General features: G+C 43.2%; 1 protein-coding gene across 2 annotated transcripts; it reads left to right on the top strand.

The window, feature by feature from the left end:
* Nucleotides 1-439: 439 nt before the first annotated feature.
* On the top strand, nt 440-25,500 carry LOC308280577 (septin-8-A-like). Of its 2 annotated transcripts, XM_080720905.1 has the most exons (10): nt 440-553; nt 2,281-2,389; nt 2,952-3,147; nt 3,825-4,011; nt 10,672-10,833; nt 13,655-13,751; nt 14,618-14,786; nt 18,389-18,521; nt 20,168-20,343; nt 22,180-25,500. In XM_080720905.1, the coding sequence occupies exons 1-10, from the start codon at nt 515-517 to the stop codon at nt 22,193-22,195; spliced, it is 1,284 nt and encodes a 427-aa protein (XP_080577031.1). In that variant the 5' UTR covers nt 440-514; the 3' UTR covers nt 22,196-25,500. The 2 variants fall into 2 exon arrangements, with proteins under 2 accessions (XP_080577031.1, XP_080577032.1); XM_080720906.1 differs by lacking the exon at nt 22,180-25,500 and having other exon boundaries at nt 18,389-18,559; nt 20,168-20,331.
* Nucleotides 25,501-26,712: the final 1,212 nt, after the last annotated feature.

Raw genomic sequence — 26,712 nt, 5'->3', positions numbered from 1 at the left:
ATCTATGCGCTTCATCTCTACGTCCACCAGGAGGCGTCATCTCCGCTTCCTAGCAACCCTGACCGACGACGCGTTGCGTGCGGGGAAACTGCGACACGCGGACCGCCATTTTGGACCCGGCTCACTCTATTACGTAGACGTAGAGAGGCGTCCGTAGGGAGCCACAATGGCGTCCTGTTTCACACCAACCCTAACATTAGACCCTACCATTACCGTGTGATATATTATACTGTTTTACACACGAAAACACGAAAAGAGAAACTATATTACGAGCATTTATAATAAAAAAGCACAAAAGTCAAATAAAAATGTGCGTGTAGTTTAATATAAAACGGTTGTTAAGGAGTTATTGTTGTACAAACATCCCTCTGGGCTGTGGAAGTGGACTCTCCTCTAATAAGTGGTGGGGAGAGAAAAAGTAGTTTCGTTCATGTGTAGAAGTTTGAACAGGAGAATCATTCACTGCTTTTATACTTTACTAATAAATACTATTAAAAAACAGCTTCTTGCTGCCATGATTTCAACGGACAACGCGCAGGGCCAGGGACAGGGGGTAAACAATGCACCTTTATTGAATGTTTTAAAGCTATTATTGTTGTGTTTAACGCTGGTTTGTTGACAGTGTGGTGGGGGCAAGTACTCAAATGTTTTACAATAAGTAAAAGTATCAATACTGCAATGTAGAAGTATTATGTTAGTAAATAGTAAGTAGGCTAAAAGTTAATAATAGAAGCCGAAATTCTAAATGTAGCCTACTTGAGTTAAAGAAAGTATGGAAGTGTTGTCATCAAAAAGTACTTCAAAGTACCAAAAGTAAAAGTGCTAAATGATTGATTTATTGATTGATTGATTGATTGATTGAATACTTTATTAGAAGTTTGCAGTATGAAAAGGTACAGTTTCATGACAGTACAGTTCACTGGTACAAGGTCAACTAAAAGGAGATCCTAGAAAAGCACTTGGCTTATTTACACAGGAACCACTTTATGCATCTCATAACTTGCAGTGGTGGAAAAAGTAGTCATTTTTATTCAAGTAAAAGTAGGCTATATAGTATCAATACTGCAATGTAGAAATGCAGCAGTTACAAGTACGTGGAAGTCTGGAATTCACAATGTACTTGAGTAAAAGTAAGGAAGTGTTGGCATCAAAATGCCACACAATAATACCCTTATTGATTTTTAGTCTATTATCATTATGGTTGTGTTTAACACTGGGTTGGTGATAACTAGTATTGTTGTTATAGCCACATACCATGAGCATATGAGGTTCTCAACATGGGGGTCCCCAAATTATTCTGGGGGGTCCCCAGGTGATTAACTTAATGTGCAACGTTGTTTTCTCACTCAACAGTAAACAGACTAACATAAAGTTTAAGTGTATAGAGGGTATGTGCACATTTCTAAAGTGACAATTTAAGGACTTTTTTAATGCCTCTAAAATGACAAATTAAACATTGGTCCAAAAAATTGTCAAATATTAGAGGCAGAAATTGTGAAAATAGCAGATCTACATGCTCACAACGCCTCGCAACGCATGACATGTATTTGGTATTTGAGCCACGGACCACCTTTTGAAGTCATTTAGCCTCTCAGACACAAAACCTGAGATTGAGATTTTGTCCACAAGTCCATGCTGTATTGATGTTGGTACCACAATAGAGATAAACTGGCAAGCTTTGATCAATATAACAATTTCTCTAATTGTGTAGTTGCAGTTGTTTAACAATAATTTGGGGGGCGGCATAGCTCAGGTAGAGAAACCGTTATTAGAGCACGAAGAGTTCCCGAAGGGTTCCCAGTTCGAATCCGGGCTCCCCCTGAGTTAATGTCGAAGGGTCCTTGGGCAAGACTCTGAACCCCACATTGCTCCCGGTGAGCAGGTTGGTGCCTTGCATGGTTTCCTCCGCCACCGGTGTATGAATGTGTGCGTGAATGGGTGAATGTAATGCACAATCTCTGTAAAGCGCTTTGGATAAAAAGCGCTATATAAATGCACCATTTACCATTTACCATTTAATTTAACACTAACACATAATGCACATGTTTTAAGCCTTAAAATTATCTTTCTACTACAACAAAATTAATTACAAATTTTAAGGGTTTGTAATTAGGATTGTAATTAACACACATCATCATGTTGATGTGTGTGTGTGTGCGCGCGTGTGTGTGTGTGTGTGTGTGTGTGTGTGTGTGTGTGTGTGTGTGTGTGTGTGTGTGTGTGTGTGTGTGTGTGTGTGCGTGCGTGTGTGTGCGTGTGCGTGTGCGTGTGTGTGTGCAGGGTGCCCGCCCCCTGTCCTTGTCGGGTCATGTGGGTTTTGACGGCCTGCCTCATCAACTGGTCAACAAGTCAACCTGCCAGGGCTTCTGCTTCAACATCCTCTGCATCGGTGAGTGAAACTAGCAGTGCTGTCTGCGTTGTCCGACGCTGTGTGTGTGTGAGAGAAATAAGCAACCAGGTCTACGAAAACAAGTAAGAAGCGACTATAGTAAGAAGCGACTATTATTATAGGCTGCATGAACACTTTTTCCCCCCTAAATCTTTATCCCACGATTTTGTAAGCCATCACACAGTGCCAATGTCCTAAACTAATCCTGGGCTCTGCTCTCCCTCTGCCAACCTGGGGAAAGCCCCGAACTGAGCTCATGCTTCCTTCAGTGCAGGAGGAGCGAGCAGTTCGCTTCTTTTCACCTGACAGGGGGGGAGTTTCCCCGGTAGGACGTAGCGCGTGGAAGGAACACGTTATTCCAAATAGTTCTTTCCCCTCAGTATAGAGACCAGGATTACTTTAAACTGTCACTTTAAACCTGTATGCTGTACATCGGCTATTTGAAAATAGCCGATCTACAATCTCACAAGAAGATGTTATTGGTCATCTAAGAAAAAACATTGAATCGGTACTATCTATCTCATCTCATGATGTCTCTTCTGCTCCTCACCGCCCCCTGCAGGTGAGACGGGCATCGGTAAGTCCACCCTGATGGACACGCTGTTCAGCACCAACTTTGAGAACTGTGAGTCGTCTCACTTTGAGGCCAAGGTGAAGCTGTCTGCCCAGACCTACGACCTGCAGGAGGGCAACGTCCGCCTCAAGCTCACCATCGTCAACACCGTGGGCTTTGGAGACCAGATGAACAAGCAGGAGAGGTAATACAGTCTGTATACATCACCAGGGGTCTTCAACGTGTGCAGGCCAAGGACCCCTTAGCTGAGAGAGAGATGAAGCAGGGACCCCTTAGCTGAGAGAGAGATGAAGGGACCCCCACAACCTGTTCATAGATTCCATATAGTTTCACCGTTTAATCATCAGTGTATTTTTTGGATTCATGTCAATTTGTGTTTTCAGATATTTAACCACTTGAACGGTCAATACTTAATAAACTTGACCTTTCACTCTGTACTTAGTCTGCTCTTTTTCCCCTCTACATCAAACGTCTTTCCCGAAAATAGCCGATCTACAACGGCTATTTTTGGCTAAAGTTCTCAGAATATGGACGCTAGGGTTCAAGTGGTTAAAAAAAAGGAGAAAAAAGGTTTCCATCACTCAAAGATTTGGAGGACCCCCTGTAGTAACTCTGAGGACCACCTAGGGGTCCCGGACCCCCGGTTGAAGACCCCTGGTATATACAGTATATGGTGTCCTGTTGGTTCGTTTAGAACAAAATGCCTCAAATCATGAACGCAGCATGCAGCGTACAATCACTGTTAAAGGCAGAAGAAGACATGACACCCTTTTCACATTGGCTTATTATAGCGCCACCAGGAGGCCACAACAGTTTGTTCGTTCATTCATTCATTCATTCATTCATTCATTGTTACCATAGTTACCAGCACATCGTAGACTACATCGACACCCAGTTTGAGTCCTACCTCCAGGAGGAGCTGAAGATCAAGCGGTCGCTGCACAACTACCACGACTCTCGCATCCACGCCTGCCTGTACTTCATCGCCCCGTCGGGACACTCCCTCAAGTCCCTGGACCTGGTCACCATGAAGAAGCTGGACAGCAAGGTGAGAGGGACCCTCACGCCTGTTTGTTACAGTTTACAGCAGGGTTCCCCAATTAGTTTTCCCCAAGGGCCAAGTTATGTCTAGAGTACCAAGCCGAGGGCCACAGCATTGCAGGGGGCGACGGTGGCGTTCCCGCTACTCCAGTGACAGTTCAGATATCGTCGTTGTCGGGTGAAAATCTTGTATGTCCAAAACTGTTCGTTTTGCATTCATCATTTTAAAAATGATTTAAACTAGTGAAAACAGCCGATCTACAAGCACTCAACGCCTCGCACTGCGAGGCGTTGTGTGCTTGTAGATCTGCTGTTTTCACTACTTTTGTGAGAGGGCCTTGAATGATGAAGCAGGGCTTTACTTTGCGAAAGAACGTACACATTTGGAGATACGAGGTTTCCACCTGACAACGACGATATACTAGTGTTGTTGCTGCTCTTATACCACCATTATTACTGGGGTTGGTGGGGGCCTGCCGCCTGACAGTAACCCCGCAAATGGCCCGCGGGCCACCTATTGGGGAACCCTGGTTTACAGTTTAGGCATTTAGCAGACGCTTTTAATCCAAAGCGACTTACAATAAGCAGATAACATCACGATAATAAACAAGATAATATGTCAGAACATCAACAACAATATAACAAATGCATATGATTATCAATCTAAAAAATATGCCAATATAATCAGTAAAGAAAAAAGGATTCTAAAAAACCTCAAAACAAATGCTAACTAGCTTCATGTATGGTCATTGATTTTTTTTGTAGTGCTAAGGGTTTAGGTGGAGTCTGAAAAGGTGAGTCGTCAGTCCACGGCGAAAGCTAGCGAGTGAGTCCGTTGTTCCAAGTGCGACAGGGAGTTTATTCCACAGCTTGGGGGCCAGGAGGACAAACTGTCTCGGGCGAGTGGATTTTTGTCCTGGGGTTTTTAGCGGGGGTTCTGACAGCATCCCTGTGAACGGGTGGAGGTGTAGGGGTTGATCGGGTTTTGGAGGTATGGAGGAGCCGTACTTTTGGCTGCTTTGAAGCTCAGCATCAGTGTTCAGTGTTTTGTATTCGTTCCTCTTAACAGGACTTTGACTGTCAAACAGCACTCCCTTTTGTACCTGTGTTGAGTGACCCAGTGGTTCTCTGTTCTGGTATCTGTTCACGAGTTCGGACTATTTTGTCCGACTTGTACTTACATCCCTTCAGATAATCCCTACACTAGCACTCATACGACAATGATGAAAAACGACTACCTTTTTTCATGGACAAAAACTATGTTATGGCTACTGGAGAAAGAGATCCAGTAGAACTAACAGACAAGTCATTTTATGTTTGGCTGTGCTCAGGTGTTGCGCTCTGAAAATAGCAGATCTACAAGCTCTACAAGTTGTGAGCTTGTAGATCGACAACCAACTTTTAATTACGATTTCATTATAAAAGAAGAAAACTCTCTCGCACATTTATACAGAGACACTTTTGGAAAGGGCGAGCAGGCAATTCCATGTTTTGCTTTTAAACTCCCCAAACAGCTTGAGTGGTGAAGTGTTTGGGCATGGAGCAGTGGCAGCAGTAACCAGGGCACTTGTTGCTTTGTAATTATGTCTGTTGAGAACACAGGACTGAGCATGCCTCACATAGCGGCCGGCTGAGTCAGCGCGCACTCCTCACAGCCGGAGACGTACGTTAGTTTCTACAGAGGTTGACGACTGATGGCATTCCGCTGGCATTCCGTGGGAACACAAAAAAAAGGGTGCGTGAGGGATTATGTCACCGGGTATCGTGGGAGGGATAGCGGACGCGTTTCGTTGCTGCACTTAAGCCCCTTTTCCACTGACATGGCCCAACACCACACCACTCCCCACCGCCCACTTGTGCCAGCTTTCCCCCTACAAGGACCTGGGTAGAGTGGTGTGAAAGTGGTACTAAACGTGGTACTAAAAAGTATCCACTCCAGAGTAGGTTTGAGCAGGGCCAAAAAGGGCCAAGCACTTCATAATGACCGATCACTCATTTACTTTTCATTTAGACCACCAGGATATAGTTGTAATAGATTCTATTGTGTTATAACCACTATTATAATCTATTATAGTGTATTATAGTTAGCATAGTAATACATTAATACTTTATAGTGTATTATAATCACAGTTATAATCCATTATAGTGTATTATATAATTAGGATAGTTGTAATACAAATTTATATTGTATTACAGTTAGGGATGCCCCGATCAGGGTTTTTTTTGCTCCCGATCCGATACCGATCAAATATTATTGCTTCCGATTCGATCCCGATCTTTCCCGATCCGATCTTTTGGCAAGGCATTAAGAAAAAAAAAATCTATTCATTCTATCACTTAGTGCAGCACTGAATCAACAAATTAAAAACAAAGCTTATGAGTAGTGTATAGTGATATAGGCCTACTAGTGCAGTGTTTCTCAATCATTGTGCAGCGGACCTTTGGTGTGGCCTTTGAAATTTGGCAGTGAAGTCACGATTTAAGGACTTTTAAAACCTGTTTAATATCTCAAAGAATTTAATAAAATAGACCATTACAACATAAAAAATAATCAACAAAACATTGGCCATTTTTAAAGTTGAAACAAAATAAGTTAAGAACCAATTAACCAGTCTGCTTGAAAAGTATGCATCTGTAGCAGCTAGTGTGCAGAGAGACATAATTGCCTTCCTTTGATCCATTAACAAGGGGCCAATTACTACTTATTGGCATCAGCTGCCAGCTGGACACAGAGTCTGACACAATCACCTTCCCTCTGCAGTGCTGTCTGTCTCATTTCTCCAAAAGCCCTTGAATATGATTGAAAATGATTAAGGATTACTGTGATTATGGTAAGCTTACATTTCATATCGCATTCACCTTACCTGTAACTTTCAGTACTCCCAGAAAAAAAAAAATTAAAAAAAAAAAAAAACTTTTTTTTTTTTTTTTTTTTTTTCGATATTTTTTTCCCGATCTCCGATCTTATAAAAACGGCCATATCGGCGGCCGATCCGATCACGTGATCGGGATCGGGCAACACTAATTACAGTATGATCACAGTTAAAAGGGCCAATTTGTTTCTTACCAATAGGGATACTTTTGTGTAATGGAAAATGTCGATATTTTTATGTGGTGTGGTGTGGTGGTGTAGCTGACTTGGTTCCGTGCTCAAAACAGCCGATGAGAACTTGTAGATCTGCTATTTTCAGAGCCCAAAACACCAGAGCGCAAACAAACACAAAATGACTTGTCTTTTAGTTCTACGACCAGATCTCTTCTCCACTCGTCCCTCCCCCAACATTTTAGTTATAAAATAGCATTGTTTTTATTTCGTTTTCGTCAGTGAAAAAAGGGTAGTCGGCGAACATTTTTCCTCATAGTTTTCAGTCAAAGAAACAACGCTGTTGTCCCACTTCCCCTGAGGAGTGACGGTTGTACTGAAACCCAACCTGGGACGTTCTGGTTCCTCAGAAACCTGGCAGTGATGATCTGTCTGCGTTATGAACGTCTGTTTGTGGTTTGTTTCCCTTAACAACACTGCACATTAATCTAGATGACAGTATGAATGAATGAATGAAACTTTATTTATATAGCACCTTTCATGACAGAATGCAGCTCTCTTAACCCATTTAGGCCTAGAAATGATTGAATGCTTTAACCAGTGACAAATAGCAGATCTACAAGCTCACAGCGCGGCACCAAGTACTGCGCTGCGAGCTTGTAGATCTGCTATTTTTGAAAAGTCGTGAAAATGTGTGCAAATCTTTGAATATTATGTGTTTTCAAGCGAACGTTTGTAACTCAAATTTTGCTTCGGGGGGGGGGGGGGGGGGGGGGGGGGGGGTCGTCCCTGGAACTAAATATTTTGAGATGGGGGTCCGTGGCCAAATAAATATCATTTTGGGGGTCCTTCACATGAAAAGGTTTGAGCACCACTGACATGGTAGTCTCTCAAGAACAGACTAACTGAGCTCCAGTTTAAGTGAAAAGGACCTTTTCTTTGACGATGGCTGGCCAGATTGCTAACATAGAAACATGGGTTTTTCAAAAAACCTTAGAACGATTCAAAAGACACTTATAGAATCGGGTCAAAATTCGAAATGCAATCCAAATCCAAAAACATTATAATAATAACAACAAAAACAAAAAGTGTGGCTCATACTGTATGTTAAAGTGGTTCTAGTATTTGTCCTCAGGGTAAACTATAGAGTGTGACTGTGTTGTGAAATGAGTGGGTGTTTTGTGAATGAAACGAGGAGTGGGCGTGTAGGTGTGACACAGTGGCCTTAATGCCCCAGCTGACTGTACCACTTTCTCCTCTTTCTCTTTCTTAAGGCCCTCTTACATCTAACAACTTTGAAAAGATTTTGGACAGATTTGGAAAGATTTCTAAAAGACTACCCTCTCACACTATAAGATTTGAAAAAGACTTTCCAAAGACTTAACGATGATTTTTAAAAGATTTCAGTAGTTAGATGTGAGATGCCTCTAAAGATTTTGTAAAGACTGGTTCAAGATTCCCTTTTATTTGCTGAAATATGCCTAGGCTATTATAACCATGTGTTCCTAGTCCTCTGACTAGCTCCCACACACACACACACACACACACACACACACACACACACACACACACACACACACACACACACACAAAGTAGCCAACTAAGTTCATTTGAGGTATTTGTACGTTACTTGAGTATTTCCAGTTTTCAGTACTTTTACTTCTACTCCACTACATCAGAGGAAAATATTGTACTTTTACTGCACTACTTTGAAAGCTTTAGTTACTAGTTACTTTGCAGATATAAATTATAATATTATAAAACATTAACCACTTTAGCCCTATTGGGCTAAATGAAAATAGCCAGTCTACAAGCTCACAACATGTCGCATCGCAGTATTGATACTTTTACTTGAGTAAAACATGTGAGTACTTTTTCCATCACTGCACGCACAGATTGCACACACAACGAGCTCTGCCCTCCTCCCTCAGCCCTCTCTTCTCCCGTTCTCTCCTCTCCATAGCAGGCGCAGATTGATCCTATCAATTTATTAATTCAATAAATCAACTTTGAATGTTTGGAATAATGTACTATTGTGATAAGCGGTGAAACAAAGGGCTGCCGTAGCCGCACCAACAGCTAAGTAGTGGCGGCCAGGCTGGCAGCTCAGCATCTTGGGTAATGAATGGCTTTTGGCTCGCTAGCGTTCTGTTTTGGTTCAGAGAACTTCAGACTCAGCCCCGATTTGTGGAAATATCAAAACAGTTTGATATTCTCGTAACAGAATCTGGGTCTCAAGTCGGGGGAAAAATCGAGTCGGACCACTAACTCACACTTAACGATTGAGTAACGACTGAATCACGGGAGCGCGCCGTGACTCGTCTTGATTTTATTAGGACTGAGAAATCTTTTCAGAGTTGTTAGGTGTAAGGCTAGCTTTATCAATATTGTAGACAGTAGACAGCTGTGTCTTTTGCTGAGATTCTGAAATCTTAACTCCCCTGAGTCCCCATCTTTAAACCAATCCAGTGACTTTGATTGGTGCAGGGCTGAGCATGGATCAGATTGTAAATACCATCATTTATCTATTTCACTGCAGATTAGGTTATCATCCAACAAATTATTTCAATGGACTAAAATCTTGTTGTATTTGATGGCCTTCCTGGCCTGGCATTTGGCCTTTGTGCCCTAAAAAAATGCCAAAGACCAAGTGGCCTTGCCCCTAAAATGACGAAATTACAGGCCTGACTGTTCTAGTATTTAAATCAATGATCATTGGTTGTGATAGGTTTGTGAGCTGTGTGGAAGGGCATCCCTAATGACCGCTTGACCGACATGAAGCCCACTGACCACATCTGCCCTGGCATCTTGGCCCAGTCCGGCCCACCACAACTGGCACGAACCGAACATATCAGCTGTCATATGTATGGGTGGGACTCCTGGGCCACAGTAGCCTGTGATTGGGCTGCTAGGCTGCTATTCAGATGATAGACAAGCCAGTGGGCCAATCATGTGATGTCTCTCTGCTCTGTGTGCCGGTGCTACTGAAGGATTGCACCTCTCTCTACTTAGTGGCGCCCAGCCAAAAATGACCGTAATTATCCTAAAATGGTGTCAAATCCTTTTTTTTTTTTTTTTTGGGCACACTGGCCCACAGGCCCATCCCAGCAGGCATATGCCCGGTATGCCAGATGCTGTGGTGGAATTCAGATCAATCAATAATCATAAGAAAATGAGGAGACAAGACAATTATATTAGGTGGTGGTGTGGTCAGGTTTATGTAACATGATATCATAGACAGAAATACAGTTAACACTCTGGGCAGTGGTAAAAGAGTTCTGCCAAGAAGAATGGTCAGACACTAGAGTTATACTGTGGCTTCAAGGCCTCTGGAACGAGCTGTACCATAACAAGATAGGCTTTACCAAAACAATAGTTACTGAGGCCTACTGAAGACCTCTCGACTCCTAACTATCAAGTATTAGTATCATCATACAGACCTAGATATTAATATAATCAATGAACACATGATCTACTCTAATAACGTCACACATAATAAATCATGATAAACTCTAATTTACTGCAATGCCCAATCCCCACCTGGTTGTAGTATAGTGTTGTTTCTGTGAGAAAAGGTCAATCTAAAAGATGACCTTAAGAGTAACTGTGATCTCTCCTGGCAGGTGAACATCATCCCGGTGATCGCCAAGGCCGACACCATCTCCAAGAGCGAGCTGCACAAGTTCAAGCTGAAGATCATGAGCGAGCTGGTGAGCAACGGCGTGCAGATCTACCAGTTCCCCATCGACGACGAGACCGTGTCCAGCATCAACTCCACCATGAACGTGAGTGTGAGCCTCGGCAGGTTCTCCTCCACCCAAACCATGACGCACAATGTTCCTCCACTGCCCTTTTTCACCTGCGAAAACAAAACAAAAAACGGAAACTAAGATATGATGACTTAATCCAGAGGGACTTACAACAGTATGCGATAAGGTCTTGCTGCGCGGTCATTATGGCTTATATGGACACCACAGGCAGATAAGGGGAATTATCAGCCTGAAGTGTCCATATACACCATAATGACCGCGCAGCAAGTCCTTATAGCACTTATTACCCGGCTAACAAATACAATTAATAATTTGACTCAAAACTGAAAACAAAACAAAGTATTTCCTTGTTTACAGACGGCTGAAAGTATTCCACAAGTGTTGCGCTGGGCGTTTCTCCCAGCGCAACACGGTCGGTCGCCTTGGAAAACAAGGAAGTGCTGATCAGATAGAATCCATTTTCTGATACTGCGTCGTCTATTTCTCGCCTCAAATGTTTCCAAAAACATTCTTCAGAGCAACGTTTGGTTGTAAATGACGCTGTGTGTTTGTTTACATGGCTGACATGTTGGATAGTTTACAGTTTACAGTTTAGGCATTTAGCAGACGCTTTTAATCCAAAGCGACTTACAATAAGCAAATACAAAACATCACAAGATAATGTCAGTACATCAACAGCAATATAACAAGTGCAAATGGATATCTATCTAGAAAAAAACACAATATAATCAAAGTTCTAAAAAACCTAAAAACAAATGCTAACTGGATAGAATGGATACGGCACCAAATTCACACAGCGCAGCCTGAGTGCAGCAGGTGTTCTGAGCCTTTGATTAGGCAGCGGTGAATTATAGAGCAGAGCGGTCATTATTTATACGCCTATAATTCACAGGTGATTTCAGCGCTCGACCAATCAGAATCAAGCATTCAACCAAGCCGGGTAATAAGCAAGGTTATACATCAGCTCATCAACATCAATTGCATATAAATGGTAATCTAAGAAAGATAACATAGGTAGACCAAGCACCTATTCCGTAAAAACCTAAGAAATGCTATTGTAATATAGCCTCGCAACAGCAGAGACTCTGGGAGAACCTAAGAAATGCTATTGTAATATAGCCTCGCAACAGCAGAGACTCTGGGAGAACCTAAGAAATGCTATTGTAATATAGCCTCGCAACAGCAGAGACTCTGGGAGAACCTAAGAAATGCTATTGTAATATAGCCTCGCAACAGCAGAGACTCTGGGAGAACCTAAGAAATGCTATTGTAATATAGCCTCGCAACAGCAGAGACTCTGGGAGAACCTAAGAAATGCTATTGTAATATAGCCTCGCAACAGCAGAGACTCTGGGAGAACCTAAGAAATGCTATTGTAATATAGCCTCGCAACAGCAGAGACTCTGGGAGTTCTCCATAGAAATGCTATTGTAATATAGCCTCGCAACAGCAGAGACTCTGGGAGTTCTCCATAGAAATGCTATTGTAATATAGCCTCGCAACAGCAGAGACTCTGGGAGTTCTCCATAGACGATGCATTACGCCATGACGTAGAAACTCACTTTGACTGACAGGTCCATTCAGTAGTCATCAGCGCATCAAAACATCGTCGGGAGAACATCAAATACGTCTTTTCCAGACAGAAATTCCAAAGGTGCAAACTGTTGTTCGTTTTTAAGTTATGAGATGCCGTCGATTTCAGATAAAACTTCGCTTAATGCAGCTTTTATTTGCGATTTGTTAACTCGCATCGGACATGGGGTCCGCCATGTTTGTTTATAAAATGTGAGAGCTGTAGCAGCCGCTCGACCAATCAGGAGTGGTGTGAGGCAGGTTCGCTCGAAATGCAGCCTTTTGATTGGGAATTCAAAACCTAATTCTCATAAAGAGACTCGATGGGAGGGACACCAGACCGAGAAAGGAAGCACATTGGTGATGACATAACTCGGGATGGCTTGCAAGGCTAATTGTAATACTGAAGGATACTTGCTTAACTTGTAGTTTCAGACGTGGTAGAAATGAGACATGGAGACTTTAATGACTTTCTTTCTCATGGAGAATTTCATTCAACTCTCTTTGTTTGTAGAACCTTCGCTCCACTACAGTCAATTTTTGCGAGAATCCAATGCTATTTTAGCGATAATCCAATGCCATCCTTGGCATCAAAAGTGTTTTTTTTTTTGAGAAAATGGACTGTAAAGATGAGAAAGGCCGTTGGTTTCTATGGGATGGGATCACTATTGGTGGATGCGCGATGATGATGAATCGGCGACTTCACCCGTGCCAGGGTTATTCACTGGACCCAGTGGACCAGCTTTACTGTATATACAGTATATTTCGTGCGACATCGTGGGATCGGCACTGTGGACACCTTTCAATATTTCGAGAGATATTGCAGGATCGGCGTTAAATGAGTTGAGTCCGACTATATGCCCCCAAACCGAAAATATTGGTTCCCTCTTGTCACGTACATTGAGATAATCCCCAAAACATTCCCATTATTACAAAAACCTATAACACAGATAAATACCTTTACACTATCTTAACTGTATTGTCATTGAGAGGAGGCGAGTGCTACAGTAAGCGTTATGGGCTTAGGTGTAATACTGAAGAGGTGAGTCTAAACATATTGACAATTTTGTCAACAAATAATAAAAACTAGACTAAAATGTTATGGAGGGACTAGTGGAGGAGAGATCCAGTAGAACTAATTGCGCTCAGATCTACAAGCTCACAACGTTGTGAGTTTGTAGATCGGCTGTTTTCAGCATGCCACCAGGTGTAAAATCACCATCAAGGAGCAAAATAAAATGTTGTGGTGTTGGTCTTGTTCCAGGGGATCCTGCCCTTCGCTGTGGTCGGCAGCACAGAGGAGGTGAAGATTGGGAACAAGATGGTGAAAGCTCGCCAGTACCCCTGGGGGGTGGTGCAAGGTAAACACCCCACCCCCAGTACCCCTAAAACCCCATCCCCAGACCCCAGTACCCCTGGGGCGTGGTGCAAGGTAAACACCCCATCCCCAGGCACTCGGTGCCGCGCTGTGAGATTGTATATCTGCTATTTTTCAATAGTTAAAGCATAAAATAATGATACACAATAATGTGTACCCGTTCTAAATGGGGTTAAATCCTCTTTTGGGTCTCGGGCTAAAAGGTTTTGGGAACCACTGCATCTACAGTATTACAACAGAGTGTGTGTGCGTGTGCGTGTGTGTGTGCGCGTGTGAGTGTGTGTGTGTGTGTGTGTGTGTGTGTGTGTGTGTGTGTGTGTGTGTGTGTGTGTGTGTGCTTTAGCTAGAAATGGTCAAAATATCAGCCCCTTGCAAATGCCATCTCTGCTTGTGGTTATAATTGTAAAATTATAATTTTGATATTTGGTAGCCTGGGGCATGTTCATAAAATGTGTGTGAGAGGACTCCAACTTGCTGGACTGGCAAAAAAAAGCAGCAAAACAATTGGCTAAGTTCTGCTCTGTGTCTGCCATTATTGGCAGCCACTTTATTTGGAAAAGACGGTGCCATCTACAGTATATCCATAGTTTATGTGTTTCATGATCTGCCCTATAGCCTAGGGAATTAAGGACATTATTTGTGAACATGATCTTTTGCACTGTACTGCATTGCCTCTTATTACTATTGAATTTTGATGATTTATGTCTCTAATCGTAATCCAATAAAGGAATTAAAATGTGTGTGTGTGTGCGTGTGCGTGTGCGTGTGTGTGTGTGTGTGTGTGTGTGTGTGTGTGTGCGCGTGTGCGTGTGTGTGTGCGTGCGTGCGTCCCCCCCCCCCCCTCCTCAGTGGAGAATGAGAACCACTGTGACTTTGTGAAGCTGAGGGAGATGCTGATCTGTGTCAACATGGAGGACCTGAGAGAACAGACCCACACCCAGCACTATGAGCTGTACCGCCGCTGCAAGCTGGAGGAGATGGGCTTCAGGGACCCCCACCCTGAGAGCAAGCCAGTCAGGTAGGACAGGGACCCCCACCCCGAGAGCAAGCCAGTCAGGTAGGACAGGGACCCCCACCCCGAGAGCAAGCCAGTCAGGTAGGACAGGGACCCCCACCCCGAGAGCAAGCCAGTCAGGTAGGACAGGGACCCCCACCCCGAGAGCAAGCCAGTCAGGTAGTACAGGGACCCCCACCCTGAGAGCAAGCCAGTCAGGTAGTACAGGGACCCCCACCCTGAGAGCAAGCCAGTCAGGTAGTACAGGGACCCCCACCCTGAGAGCAAGCCAGTCAGGTAGTACAGGGACCCCCACCCTGAGAGTAAGCCAGTCAGGTAGGACAGGGACCCCCACCCTGAGAGTAAGCCAGTCAGGTAGTACAGGGACCCCCACCCTGAGAGCAAGCCAGTCAGGTAGTACAGGGACCCCCACCCTGAGAGCAAGCCAGTCAGGTAGTACAGGGACCCCCACCCCGAGAGCAAGCCAGTCAGGTAGGACAGGGACCCCCACCCTGAGAGCAAGCCAGTCAGGTAGTACAGGGACCCCCACCCTGAGAGCAAGCCAGTCAGGTAGTACAGGGACCCCCACCCCGAGAGCAAGCCAGTCTGGTAGTGCTAAGGACTACAATTTGGACGGAACTATCAAACCGGATTTCAGTTTTAACCCAAAATAATTCCCCTGCGCTCAAGGACATACTTTTAGGGCCTACCTAATAAACTCCTTGATGCGGAGTAGTCTTTCTTGCTTTTGGAACATTCGTTTGGTATATGCATCTTTTAGTCCGACTGGCAAGACTACACTAGGCTACTGGAGCATTTTAATAGGGATTGGGGAAACAAACAGGGGGAACCAAAACAAAGAGACGCCGCTTCTTCTGCTAGAACATGACCTGTACTTGCCCGACAGGCAAGGGCCTCTGAGACCTTAGTGTCAACTCCTGCAGTGGGTCGGTCGCTGCTAGCTTGCCACCGTTGGTGTGTGAATGTTGGAAGTGAGGACGCTGGCGTAGACTGTTCACCGTTTCAACCACAAAGCTGACACTCTTTATATAGAGAAATTTGAAAAAAGTGCAATTGTAGAATAGGCTTTGATCCACTTCCCCACAGCCATCAATGGAATGATGTAGAATTAGTAGGGACTGTGGAACCCTGCGGAGCACCAGAAGAAAGTGGATTATGTTTTGGGGGTTGAATTGTAGCTGTTTGAGGAATGTTTTGAAGCCCGTTTAGAGAAGGGTTGGTGGTACTACTAAGATTAGATGTAACTGTAAATATATACATAGAATGAACTGAAGAGATGGTGCTTTGAACATGCTAGATCAGACCCTTGTATGAATGAATGAACCATTGTAAAGTGATTTGAGTCCGCAAACTCTCCATACCTGGAGACCTGACGTTCAGTAATCGGTTCTCATGATGAAAATAAGAACGTTATAATGGTGTGTAAAATAAATGATCTAAAATCTGCCACGGACAAGACCAAGTCTTTGCCACGGACACATTTAGCCATGTACAGACATATTGAGGACCACTGTGTGTTATGGATAAGGAATCCTGAATCCCTGGTGTCTTGTGTGTCTCATCCATCCACAGATAGATAAGATAGATAAGATAGATAGATAGATACCTTTATTATCCCAAGGGGGAAATTCAGTTGTCCAGTAGTAGCACAGCAGTATACAGTTATTTACAAAGTTACAGAGACGTAAGAAAAAATAGATAAGAGGGAAAGAAACAAGAGAACAAAAAAATGAGCAGTACAGTACCAATAAAGAGAAGGTGCATCAATAGAGGGGGCGAATAATATATAAGTATATATACATAAAGTGTCTTGCAAAAAAGACCATAGCAGTCAATGCTAGTTAGTGCAAACAAGTATCTCACTGTCATTGTTAAACAAAGCAAAAATACTCAGAAACTACCAACACAAACTAATAGTGCAAAGTAAAAAAAAATCAGTGCGAAAAAAGAAGAAACTAGGAAGCGTGTCACCGCAAGACGCACATGAGCACTCTTCCTGGACGGTCCTTTTGGGTCAAAGTCAATACAGCAATAGTTCCTTAGAGGTCAATGTCAATACAGCAAAGGTTCCGTCAGTCTAAGTTAGGAAGGGAGACCTTTTCAAGCGTCCGTTATGTGTCTCGTTGTACAGCTTAAGGGCAGCCGGTACAAAAGATTTTCCTAATCTCTCACATCTCCGTACTGGGTAGGTAAAGCGGTCGTTTCCTCTCTTACTCCAGTAACTGGTGATCTCTAGATGGAGGGGGTGGGAGGAGTTCTCCAAGATGGAATCCAGCTTCCTCGCTGTGCGCACACTGGTTACTTCCTCCACCCCCTGCAGAGAGGACCCAACGACAGAGCCTGCTTTCTTCACCAGTCTGTTTAGGTTAAACGTGTCACCTGCTCTGTTGTTGCCACCCCAACATGTTATACCAAAAAAGAGGACACTTGCCATGACAGACTGATAGAACATCTGTAGCATCCTATTGCACACCCCAAACGATCTCAGTCTTCTCAGGAGGAACAGCCTGCTTTTCCCCTTGCTGTGAATCGCCTGTGCATTGTCCGACCAGTCCAGTGAACTATTCAGGTGTACTCCGAGGAATTTGTAGTTATCCACAAGCTCAACCACCTCACCGTTAATGGTGCTTGGCACCGGGGGGACTCTCTTGGAGGTGCGGAAGTCCACCACCATCTCCTTGGTCTTGCTTGCGTTGAGCCTGAGATGGTTAGCCTCGCTCCATTGCACAAAGTCCCTAACCACACCATCGTGCTCAGCCGTGTTGTCACCCGAGATCTTGCTGACCACCACGGTATCATCTGAGAACTTCTGCAGATGACAGGTCTTGGAATTGAAGAGGAAGTCCGATGTATAGAGAGTGAACAGGAAGGGTGAGAGCACAGTTCCTTGCGGGGCCCCCGTGTTGCTCACCAGCACATCAGACCGACAGCTCTGCAGTCTCACAGACTGTGGTCTTTCTGAAAGGTAGTCTGTGATCCATGCCACAAAGCCCTTGTCCACCCCCATCAGCGTAAGCTTCTCCGCAAGCAGAGACGGTTGGATAGTGTTGAAAGCACTGGAGAAGTCAAAAAACATAATTCTGACTGTGCTGCCCAGATCTTCCAGATGGGTGGCGTCAGTTCAGCAAACGCTAAGGTATGGCAACATGACTAGTGCCATGCACGCACGCCGTGCGTGCATGGCACTAGTCATGTTGCCATACCTTAGCAACAAGCATGATGTTTAGTCCATCAGTGGATGATTGTATATTATCCTACCGCAGGTACAAGTAAAAAACATTTGAAAAGAGTGTCGCTGCTGCTAATTTACAATAATACATTGCACCTGTGCTGACCTACCGAACCGGGGGAATAAAACATTTGTCAAGATGGGAGGGATACACGTGTTGTGGAGAATATAATACCTGATAATATAGTTATAATTTGCATTGAAGTTAGTTAGCTTAAAGTGATTTAATAACAGAATAATCAACACAGATAGTCATAGAGACATTCATGAATTTATTGTAAGAAATGCATCCCCCCCCCCTTTGACGCCTCTGTCCGCGTGCGTGCGTGCGTGCGTGCGTGCGTGCGTGCGTGCGTGCTTGCATGCGTGTGCACAGTCTACAGGAGACGTACGAGTCCAAGCGTCAGGAGTTCCAAGGAGAGCTGCAGCACAGGGAGGAGGAGATGAGGCAGTCCTTCGTCCAGAGAGTCAAGGAGAAGGAGACCCAGCTCAAAGAGAAGGAGAGAGAGGTGAGAGAGAGACCCAGCTCAAAGAGAAGGAGAGGGAGGTGAGAGGACCAGCAGCCACACACCACGTACAGACGCGTGTATCAAAACAGCGGCGCAGTTCGGCCAGTGGAAACGCCCCTCTTGTCCCGCTTGCCTCTGATTGGCCTAAGCCCGTATGCGGCACCCGGGTGGGGACGCTGTCATCTCTGTCAGGCGCGTAGCGCGTTACTTTAACAATAACCCGACACGTTATAAGTTATCTTGAGTATGACAGTAGTTCGGGTTTTAATGTTAAAGTAAAGGCAAATTCGAATAAGCTTTAAGGAAATGATGAGTATGAACGTTAATTCACATTTTATGGTTTCCTTAATTGTTTCCTACAGCCCATGTTTTACAAATGTAGCCTATTACATTTTTGGCTGTTGTAATTAACAGTTATGTCTGCATTTTCTAAGTTATGTCTGCATTTTCTAGTAGTGAACAAAACTTTTCAAAGTGTGTTGTGAGCCGTTTTCACTCATTCTAATTTCTCTTTTGTACCATGCCAACCCATTAAAAAAACACCCAGCACAGAAGATAAATAAAATGAGAGGCCTTTCACAGTACAAGTGTCAAGTTTATTTTGAGCACAGCACAAAGGTGTCAAGTGCAGGCTTTAACAGTTTTTTTTATATATATATAGCCTATATATATCAATATATGCGTGTGTGTTGTTAAGAGGGGCGTCTCTATAGAGTATAGGGGCGTCTCCACTGGCCGAACTGTGCCGCTGTTTTGATACACGCACTTCAGACACCATGTGGGCTGGAATCATAATGACATATTGAAACATTTTTAATTCATAATTTGAATATTAATAGGCAAAATGGGATCAGACCTCCCGACTACTACGAGGTACCCGGCTACCATTTAAGCAATATTACACGAGAGGGTGTGTGTTATCGTGATTATTGGAACGTCTGCGTTGCCACAGGCACGAGCCCGAAGGTGAATGCCTGTAGGCAGCACAGAAGGTACAATAATCGCATAACCTACACCCTCGAGTGTAAAAGCCTGGGTTTCCGAGGCTACCTCGAGTTTGAGATTGCAATCATACAACAGTTGCCCTAAAAATCAACTTAATTTCATTGCAATTATATTTCTATCGATATTCGATAGAAATCTGTAATCTTTTAATGCCACATTTAGCTACTGCTGTATGTCCCTGAACTTCACATGAAAACTGCTAGTGTGCCCTCTCGAGCAACCAGACCAATCCACCTGGGCAACAAAACTTGCCCTTGGTGAATATGGGTCTGGCCCCGCTCAATTGTGAATCAATTTCCTCCCTGGGGGACAAATCAGGGCCCAGCATTGGTCTGGTCTAACCAATCGTGTCCATACAGAACCATTTCTTAACACACCCCTTGGAAATGAAAATTCTGCTCACTAATATCCGATACGCAATGAGGAATTAGTATGAGCAACGCCAGGCTAGAGCGGTCGGTGAACTTAAATCCAACCCCTGCTGCTTTGTGTGTGTGTGTGTGTGTGTGTGTGTGTGTGTGTGTGTGTGTGTGTGTGTGTGTGTGTGTGTGTGTGTGTGTGTGTGTGTGTGTGTGTGTGTGTGTGTGTGTGTGTGTGTGTGTGTGTGTGTGTGTGTGTGTGTGTGTGTGTGTGTCCAACAGCTACAGAGCAGGTTTGAGCAGCTGAAGCGTCTTCACCAGGAGGAGCGCAGCAAGCTGGAGGAGAAGAGGAGGAGTCTGGAGGAGGAGCTTAATGCCTTCAGCAACCGCAAGGAGGCTGCAGAGCTGCTGCTGCAGGGACAGACCTTCAATGTGAAGAAAGACAAGGACCGCAAGAAGTACACACACACACACACACACACACACACACACACACACACACACACACACACACACACACACACACACAGGACAGGGCAGGAATGAAAAGATTTTGCACAAAGGTACAGTGACAATAGTGGCGTTTCCATGAAGCCGTTTTTTGCGCATTAACCCATTTAGACCTGAGGCTGAGTCTGGAAACACCTTCTAAAACCTAACCTAAGGTTTCTGAAAACCTTACATTTCTTATTACAAAAACGTAAAATAAATGATGTATAGCAAATACTGAAGTGACACAGACGTAGCACCCGGCCTTAAAGGTAAAACAACCAGGTCTAAATGGATTTTGCGCATAATTCTTTTAATGGAAATTCTAAACTCTCATTATTTGCAAAAAAACATTTATGCGCTTGGAGGAGGTGGATTTTGAGGCTTTATCAAAAAAACTAAATGCGCAAAAGGGAAATGGAAACACTAAGCGAAGAGGTTTTTAATTAAATTGCATTGAACTCGCATGATATGGATTTGGCTAACATGTTGGCCCCGTGTTCCCAACTACTGTACCTTGCATCGGATGTTTATTTTACGGCGCTGTTGTGTGCAGGCCTCGTCCGTCACATCACTGTGTTGCGTGCCAAAAGTGGCCAATCTACAAGCTCACACTTGCAGATCGGCCACCTTCCAGATGCAGAAACTTGCCGGATGAAACGTCGACTCGGGGCAGACAAGAGCTCCCAGCTGTGTACTTTACTTAACAACTGCATCGTTAGCCATTTGGTAGCTAAACCGTCTGGGAAGTTTATTTTCTGCAAAAAATAAAACTGTGACGCAATTGAAAGACAGATGTGCTCAGCTATTTTTAATGTTATCCCACTTGATAGCAGGCAGACAGATAGACAACAAACCAGACAAATAGCAGACAAATGTACATTTGTTTTAATGTCTGTGTGGAATATGCTAATTGAACAGGGAATTATTAAAAAGAGAGAACATTTTGCAAATTACTTATTGCAAATTGTGTCATTGACAGAATATTAATGGAATTCCAAGCCATAAAATAATGCACATTGCACTTGTCTTACGTTGTGTGGAAATAAAGCAAATAAAAGAGAGAGGTTATCAAGTAATGTCATTTTATCAACTGACCCGTGGCCCCTTGGCATTTGGCCCACTGGTTCAGAAGGTTGAGTATCCCTGCTCTACAGTATGTCTCCCTGCTTGGAACTCAGCATCAAGGGTTGGATTCCAAAATTATAGTTATATTGTTTCAACCGTAGTGCGAGCGAGTCCCTTTTCATCTCATCAAATCACTGCAACCAACATTATTCTTAAACTACACGCTAATATTTCCTTAAATGATTTAACTAAGGGGTCTTCAACGTTTTCAGGCCAAGGACCCCTTCCTTAGTTGAGACAGAGATGAAGCAGGGACCCCCACAACCTTTTCATAGATTCCATATAGTTTCAATCATCAGTGTATTTTGGATTCATGTCAATTTGTGTTTTCAGATATTTAGCCACTTGAACCGTCAATACTTAATAAACTTGACCTTTCACTCTGTACTTAGTCTGCTCTTTTTCCCCCTCCGCACCAAAGCGGAGGGGGAAAAAAATAGCAGATCTACAAGCTCACAACGGGCATTGTGAGCTTGTAGATCTGCAATTTTTGGCTAAAGTTCTCAGAATGTGGATGCTAGGGTTCAAGTGGTTAATATTAAAAAAAAGAGAAAAATAGGTTTCTATCACTCAAAGATTTGGAGGACCCCCTGTAGTAACTATGAGGACCCCCTAGGGGTCCCGGACCCCCTGTTGAAGACCCATGATTTAACTTTTCTCTTTGTTCTTCTCCGTAGCGCTGGATTCATGTGAAGGCACGAAGACAACACACAATCCCTGCTACCAGACGACAATCCAGCATCGCACAATCATCAGCCTCATTCCTGTCTTACTTTACTAGTTATGAAAAACAGTCTCATCAGAACAACACCAACCCAGTATGTACTGTATGTGTTTTGCTGCTACAGCTAGAGGGCACCAAAGGCTTAGAATCTAAGCCCCAGATTCCAAGCACCTCAAAGGAGTAAATGTTGAATGATATTGTTGCCTTTTTGAGTTCAGATGACAGTGTAGTGACAATTTAAGGACTTATATAAAAAAAGAAAGAAAATAAAAATACATTAATGCATCAAAATCAAAACTGGTGAAACATTTGCCAAATGGTCAAATAATATGAGAAAGAGACAAAAATAGTGAAAATAGACGATCTACAAGCTCACTGTTATCTTGTAGTTCTGCTAATTTCACAATATTTATCTGTGGAACTGAAAATGTAATGCCTCAAGTCCTACATTCCAAGTGCCTATTAGGGTGGGGGATCCCCAGTTCAAATATGATTTTTTTTATTTTATTTTTTTTGGGGGGGGGGGGGGTCCCCAGTTCAAATATGATATTTTGGGGGGTCCCCAGTTCAAATATGATCATTTTTTATTTTGGGGGTCCCCAGTTCAAATATGATATTTTGGGGTGTCCCTAGTTCATAAATGATATTTTGGGGGGGGGTCCCCAGTTCAAATATGATTGTTTTGGGGGGTCCCCATTTCAAATATGATATTTTGGGGTGTCCCTAGTTCATAAATGATATTTTGGGGGGGGGGTCCCCAGTTCAAATGTGATATTTTGGGGGGTCCCCAGTTCAGATATGATTATTTTGGGGGGTCCCCATTTCAAATATGATTATTTTGGGGTGTCCCCAGTTCAAACATGATATTTTTGGGGGTCCCCAGTTCAAACATAACTATTCACGGCCTGAAAAGGTTGAGAATGGACCACTGTCCTGGTGTACATGTGATGCATGATGTTTGAACACAGACGTAGAGTTTTAATATCAGGTGTGAGTTTTAACGTGGTCTTCACAAATCCTCTCCATCTGTAACAGTTGTCACAGCACCGGAGCTCCTTTGTTCCAGGGTCCGTTTTGTAGATTAAAACTATGACGAAAAATCTCCGTCGACTACCTCTTTACACTGACCAAAACTAAATAAAAAAACGTGTCAATTTCGTCAACAAAAACTAGACTTATGCCTCATTCACACTGCAGATATATAGTTGAACGTTTTGCTTGGTAATTCAATGTAATCTCAATGGAAACCAGCTTTAAAGCTTCCAAAGCTTTGTTCTGAGCATCTCCTGTATCTTTAAAGCTGGTTTCCATTGAGATAACATTGACCAAGCAAGCAAAACGTTCAACTATATATCTGCAGTGTGAATGCAGCATAAGGGAGGGACTAATAGAACTAAAAGACGAGTTATTTTATGTCTTGGTTGCTGAACATGGGAGTGTGTCGTCATTTCCACTTACTGTAACATCTGTTCGACGGCACATCTTTTCTACGCTGGTGAATGCTAACCTGGTGAATGTTAACCACTATGCCTAAACCTAACCATAACCCTAACCTCGCGTCACCATGTTCGTTTTACAACAGGCCGTTTGATCCGGTCTGGGCGGAAACCACAAGCAGAAGAAGCAGCGTCGCTTTGTTTTTGTTCCCCCGTTTGTTTCCCCAATCCCTATTAAAATGCTTGAGTAGCCTAGTGTAGTCTTGCCAGTCGCTAACAGTTGGACTAAAAGATGCATATACCAAACTAATTTTCCAAAAGCAAAACTACTCTGCATCAAGGGTTAGGGTTATTTGGTAGGTCCTAAAAGTATGTCCTTGAGCGCAGGGGAATTATTTTGGCTTAAAACTGAATCCGGTTTGATCTTTCTGGTCAAAGTGTAGTTCTTTGAGTACTGAAACATGACGTAAAGTGGTTTCCACTCCCGACCGGATCAAACCCCGAAAAGTGAAGATACCCCCGGCTACCTTAAACCTAACCCTTAGTCGGAATGATGGGACGTCAAAATAGCCAGATTTCACCGAAAATAGCAGATCTAGCGCAACGCGCTGTGAGCTTGTAGATCTCCTATTTTCAGCATGCAACCAAGTGTAAAATCATTCATGACTAAAATCTTACGATATTTAGTCGACTAAAACATCTACGATGACTAGCTTGTAAATGTGACTAAAACTAAATTCAACTTTATCCAAAACACTATGACTAATGTGGTCCTCAAACATCCTCTACGTCTATAGTTGTCACCAGAGGTCCTTGGTTCAGAGCCAGATAATCAGATCAGTGCCTTACTTTAGCTCAAGTGCCTTTGTTTTTTTATTTTTTAGTTTCTTTTTAATATAATATATGTTTTGGGGCTTTTATGCCGTTATTGACAGGACAGGAAATGAGGAGAGAGATGGGGGGTGACTTGCAGCGGGAGGCTCTCTCCACTCCGATATCTCTCCTTTCCGACATGTCTCCATTCCGACACTAACCCTATCTCTAACCCTAACCCTAAACCTAACCCCTATGGGAGTGTCGCCACTCCGACAATAAGAAGTCAATTTCGGAGTGGCGACATGTCGGAATGGAGAGAGCCTCCCACATGCAGCAAACCTTGGTTTGGGCTCAGGAAACGCCTTTGTTTTTGGGAGGGGTGTCACAGTGACTACGTGTTTTTTTTTTTTTTTTTTTGCTTTTGTGTAAACACGTTTTCTTGTTGTTTTTTTGTTGTTGTTGTTTTCTTCTTCTTTGTGTCACACAAAGTACTGTTAATGGTAAATGTATATCATATAACACATTCACCCATTCACACAGTGATGTCAGAGGAAACCATGCTTGGCACCAACCTGCTCATCAGGAGCAGTTAGGGGTTCAGAGTCTTGCTCAAGGACTCTTCCACACTAACTCTGGGGGAGCCCGGGATCGAACCGGTTCACAAGCGGTCACTTCTACCCTCTGAACCACTGCTGCCCCAAGCTGCCCAGCATGTCATGGGTTTTTACTAAACTGCATGGATCAAAGCTCTCATTACATTTAATTTCAACTTGTTTTACCGCACAGACCGAATACTCACAATTAGACCTTCAGAAGCCACACTCCCAGCAATGTGTGTGCATTAGGGCATTCACCAAATATTACAATATTCGAATATCAAAGTCACTATTCGACATTATTCACCGAAGTCGAATATTCGCTTATTTTTATTGTTTTCTCTTTAAAAATGTATAGTTTCTAAAGCTTGGCTAGATAGGAAGTCATATGAATGAGTTGTCGATGTCCCTGGTGGATGAATCTGTTAATGCTCTATACCAGGGTGGGGGTCCCCAGTTCATATATGAACTGGGGACCCCCACCCTGACAAGCACTTGGGATTGTAAGTATTGCATTTAATGTGACTCGGTTCCGCAGTTGCGAGGCGTTGTGAGGCGTTGTGAGCTTGTAGATCGTCTATTTTCACAATGTTCACCTCTTGCTTACTTAATATTTGACAGTTTGGCCAGTCCTGTCAAATATTCGACTATTCTAATACTTTGAGGTCGAATAATTCGAATACTAAAAATCACTATTCGTGAATGCCCTAGTGTGCTTATGATCTGGTTATACTATTCAGTATCTATGGCTGTCACATTCTTGATTGATGTTTACATGAGTGGCCACGCCTTTGTTCCTATTGCTGCCATTCATTAATTAATATCTGATCAAAGTTTTATGCTGTATTTTTTGTACACTTAATGAAACGACCAAGATCACTCTTTAACCAACGATAAGAAGTTAAATAGCATGCAAGTTCCATAGGTGTCGATTGGGAAGAATTGTATTATTATTGTGAGAAATAAAGTGAAAACATAATTCATAATTCTCTCTCTATTCATTCTCTTGAATCACTTGAATTATGGTAAGCATCGTCTGAGATATTTGTTTATACCTCTAACTTTGTGAATCGTGAACATTTTTGTAAGTCTTTGAATATTTCAAATCCTTTTTTATTTGAACTATGTTTCTTTGTCAGTGGTGCTCAAACTCTGTGAATTGCCCCCAAAATAATAGGTATTTGGCTACGGCCCCCATCTAAAAATATTTAGTCTTATGAATTGGGGCGTAACTGCTTATACCTTTTATTTGGCATTAGTTAATACAATTAGACATTTACAGAGTGATAACAGGTCTCATGCAGGCTATTTCTCACGGATATGAATACCTTTGTGCCTAGAGATTTGGACCTGACCTTCAGTGTGAAGTTAAAAACCACTGGTCCAGACAAATAAACTCATACATTAGTTTAATTCATTCGTTCCAACTCTCACAGTGATAAGAATGACTTGTCGTTTCTCACGGATATGAAGGAGTGTAAATGGTGGCTGCACATTTTCAGCTGTTGTCCCGAAAGTGTGGAATAGTTGCGACCGTAAGGTCGCAGTTACTATCAAAACCTCCACCGGCTGTCTGTCAGTCAGTCACACGTCACACTTTTGCCCTTCTCATATCTCCGCCACCGTTGCCCCGATCCA

This window comes from Nannobrachium achirus (genome assembly GCF_963921795.1).
Source record: "Nannobrachium achirus genome assembly, chromosome: 24".
In the NCBI taxonomy this organism is placed as follows: Eukaryota; Metazoa; Chordata; class Actinopteri; order Myctophiformes; family Myctophidae; genus Nannobrachium; species Nannobrachium achirus.
The sequence above is the reverse complement of the archived record's forward strand: the minus strand, read 5'-3'. Positions and strand labels throughout refer to the sequence as shown.

Coding starts and splice junctions, on each gene's coding strand:
- LOC308280577 (XM_080720905.1), top strand. CDS start 515: ATGATTTCAACGGACAACGCGCAGGGCCAGGGACAGGGG. Junction 554..2,280: donor CGCAGGGCCAGGGACAGGGG/GTAAACAATGCA, acceptor GTGTGTGTGCAG/GGTGCCCGCCCCCTGTCCTT. Junction 2,390..2,951: donor CTTCAACATCCTCTGCATCG/GTGAGTGAAACT, acceptor CGCCCCCTGCAG/GTGAGACGGGCATCGGTAAG.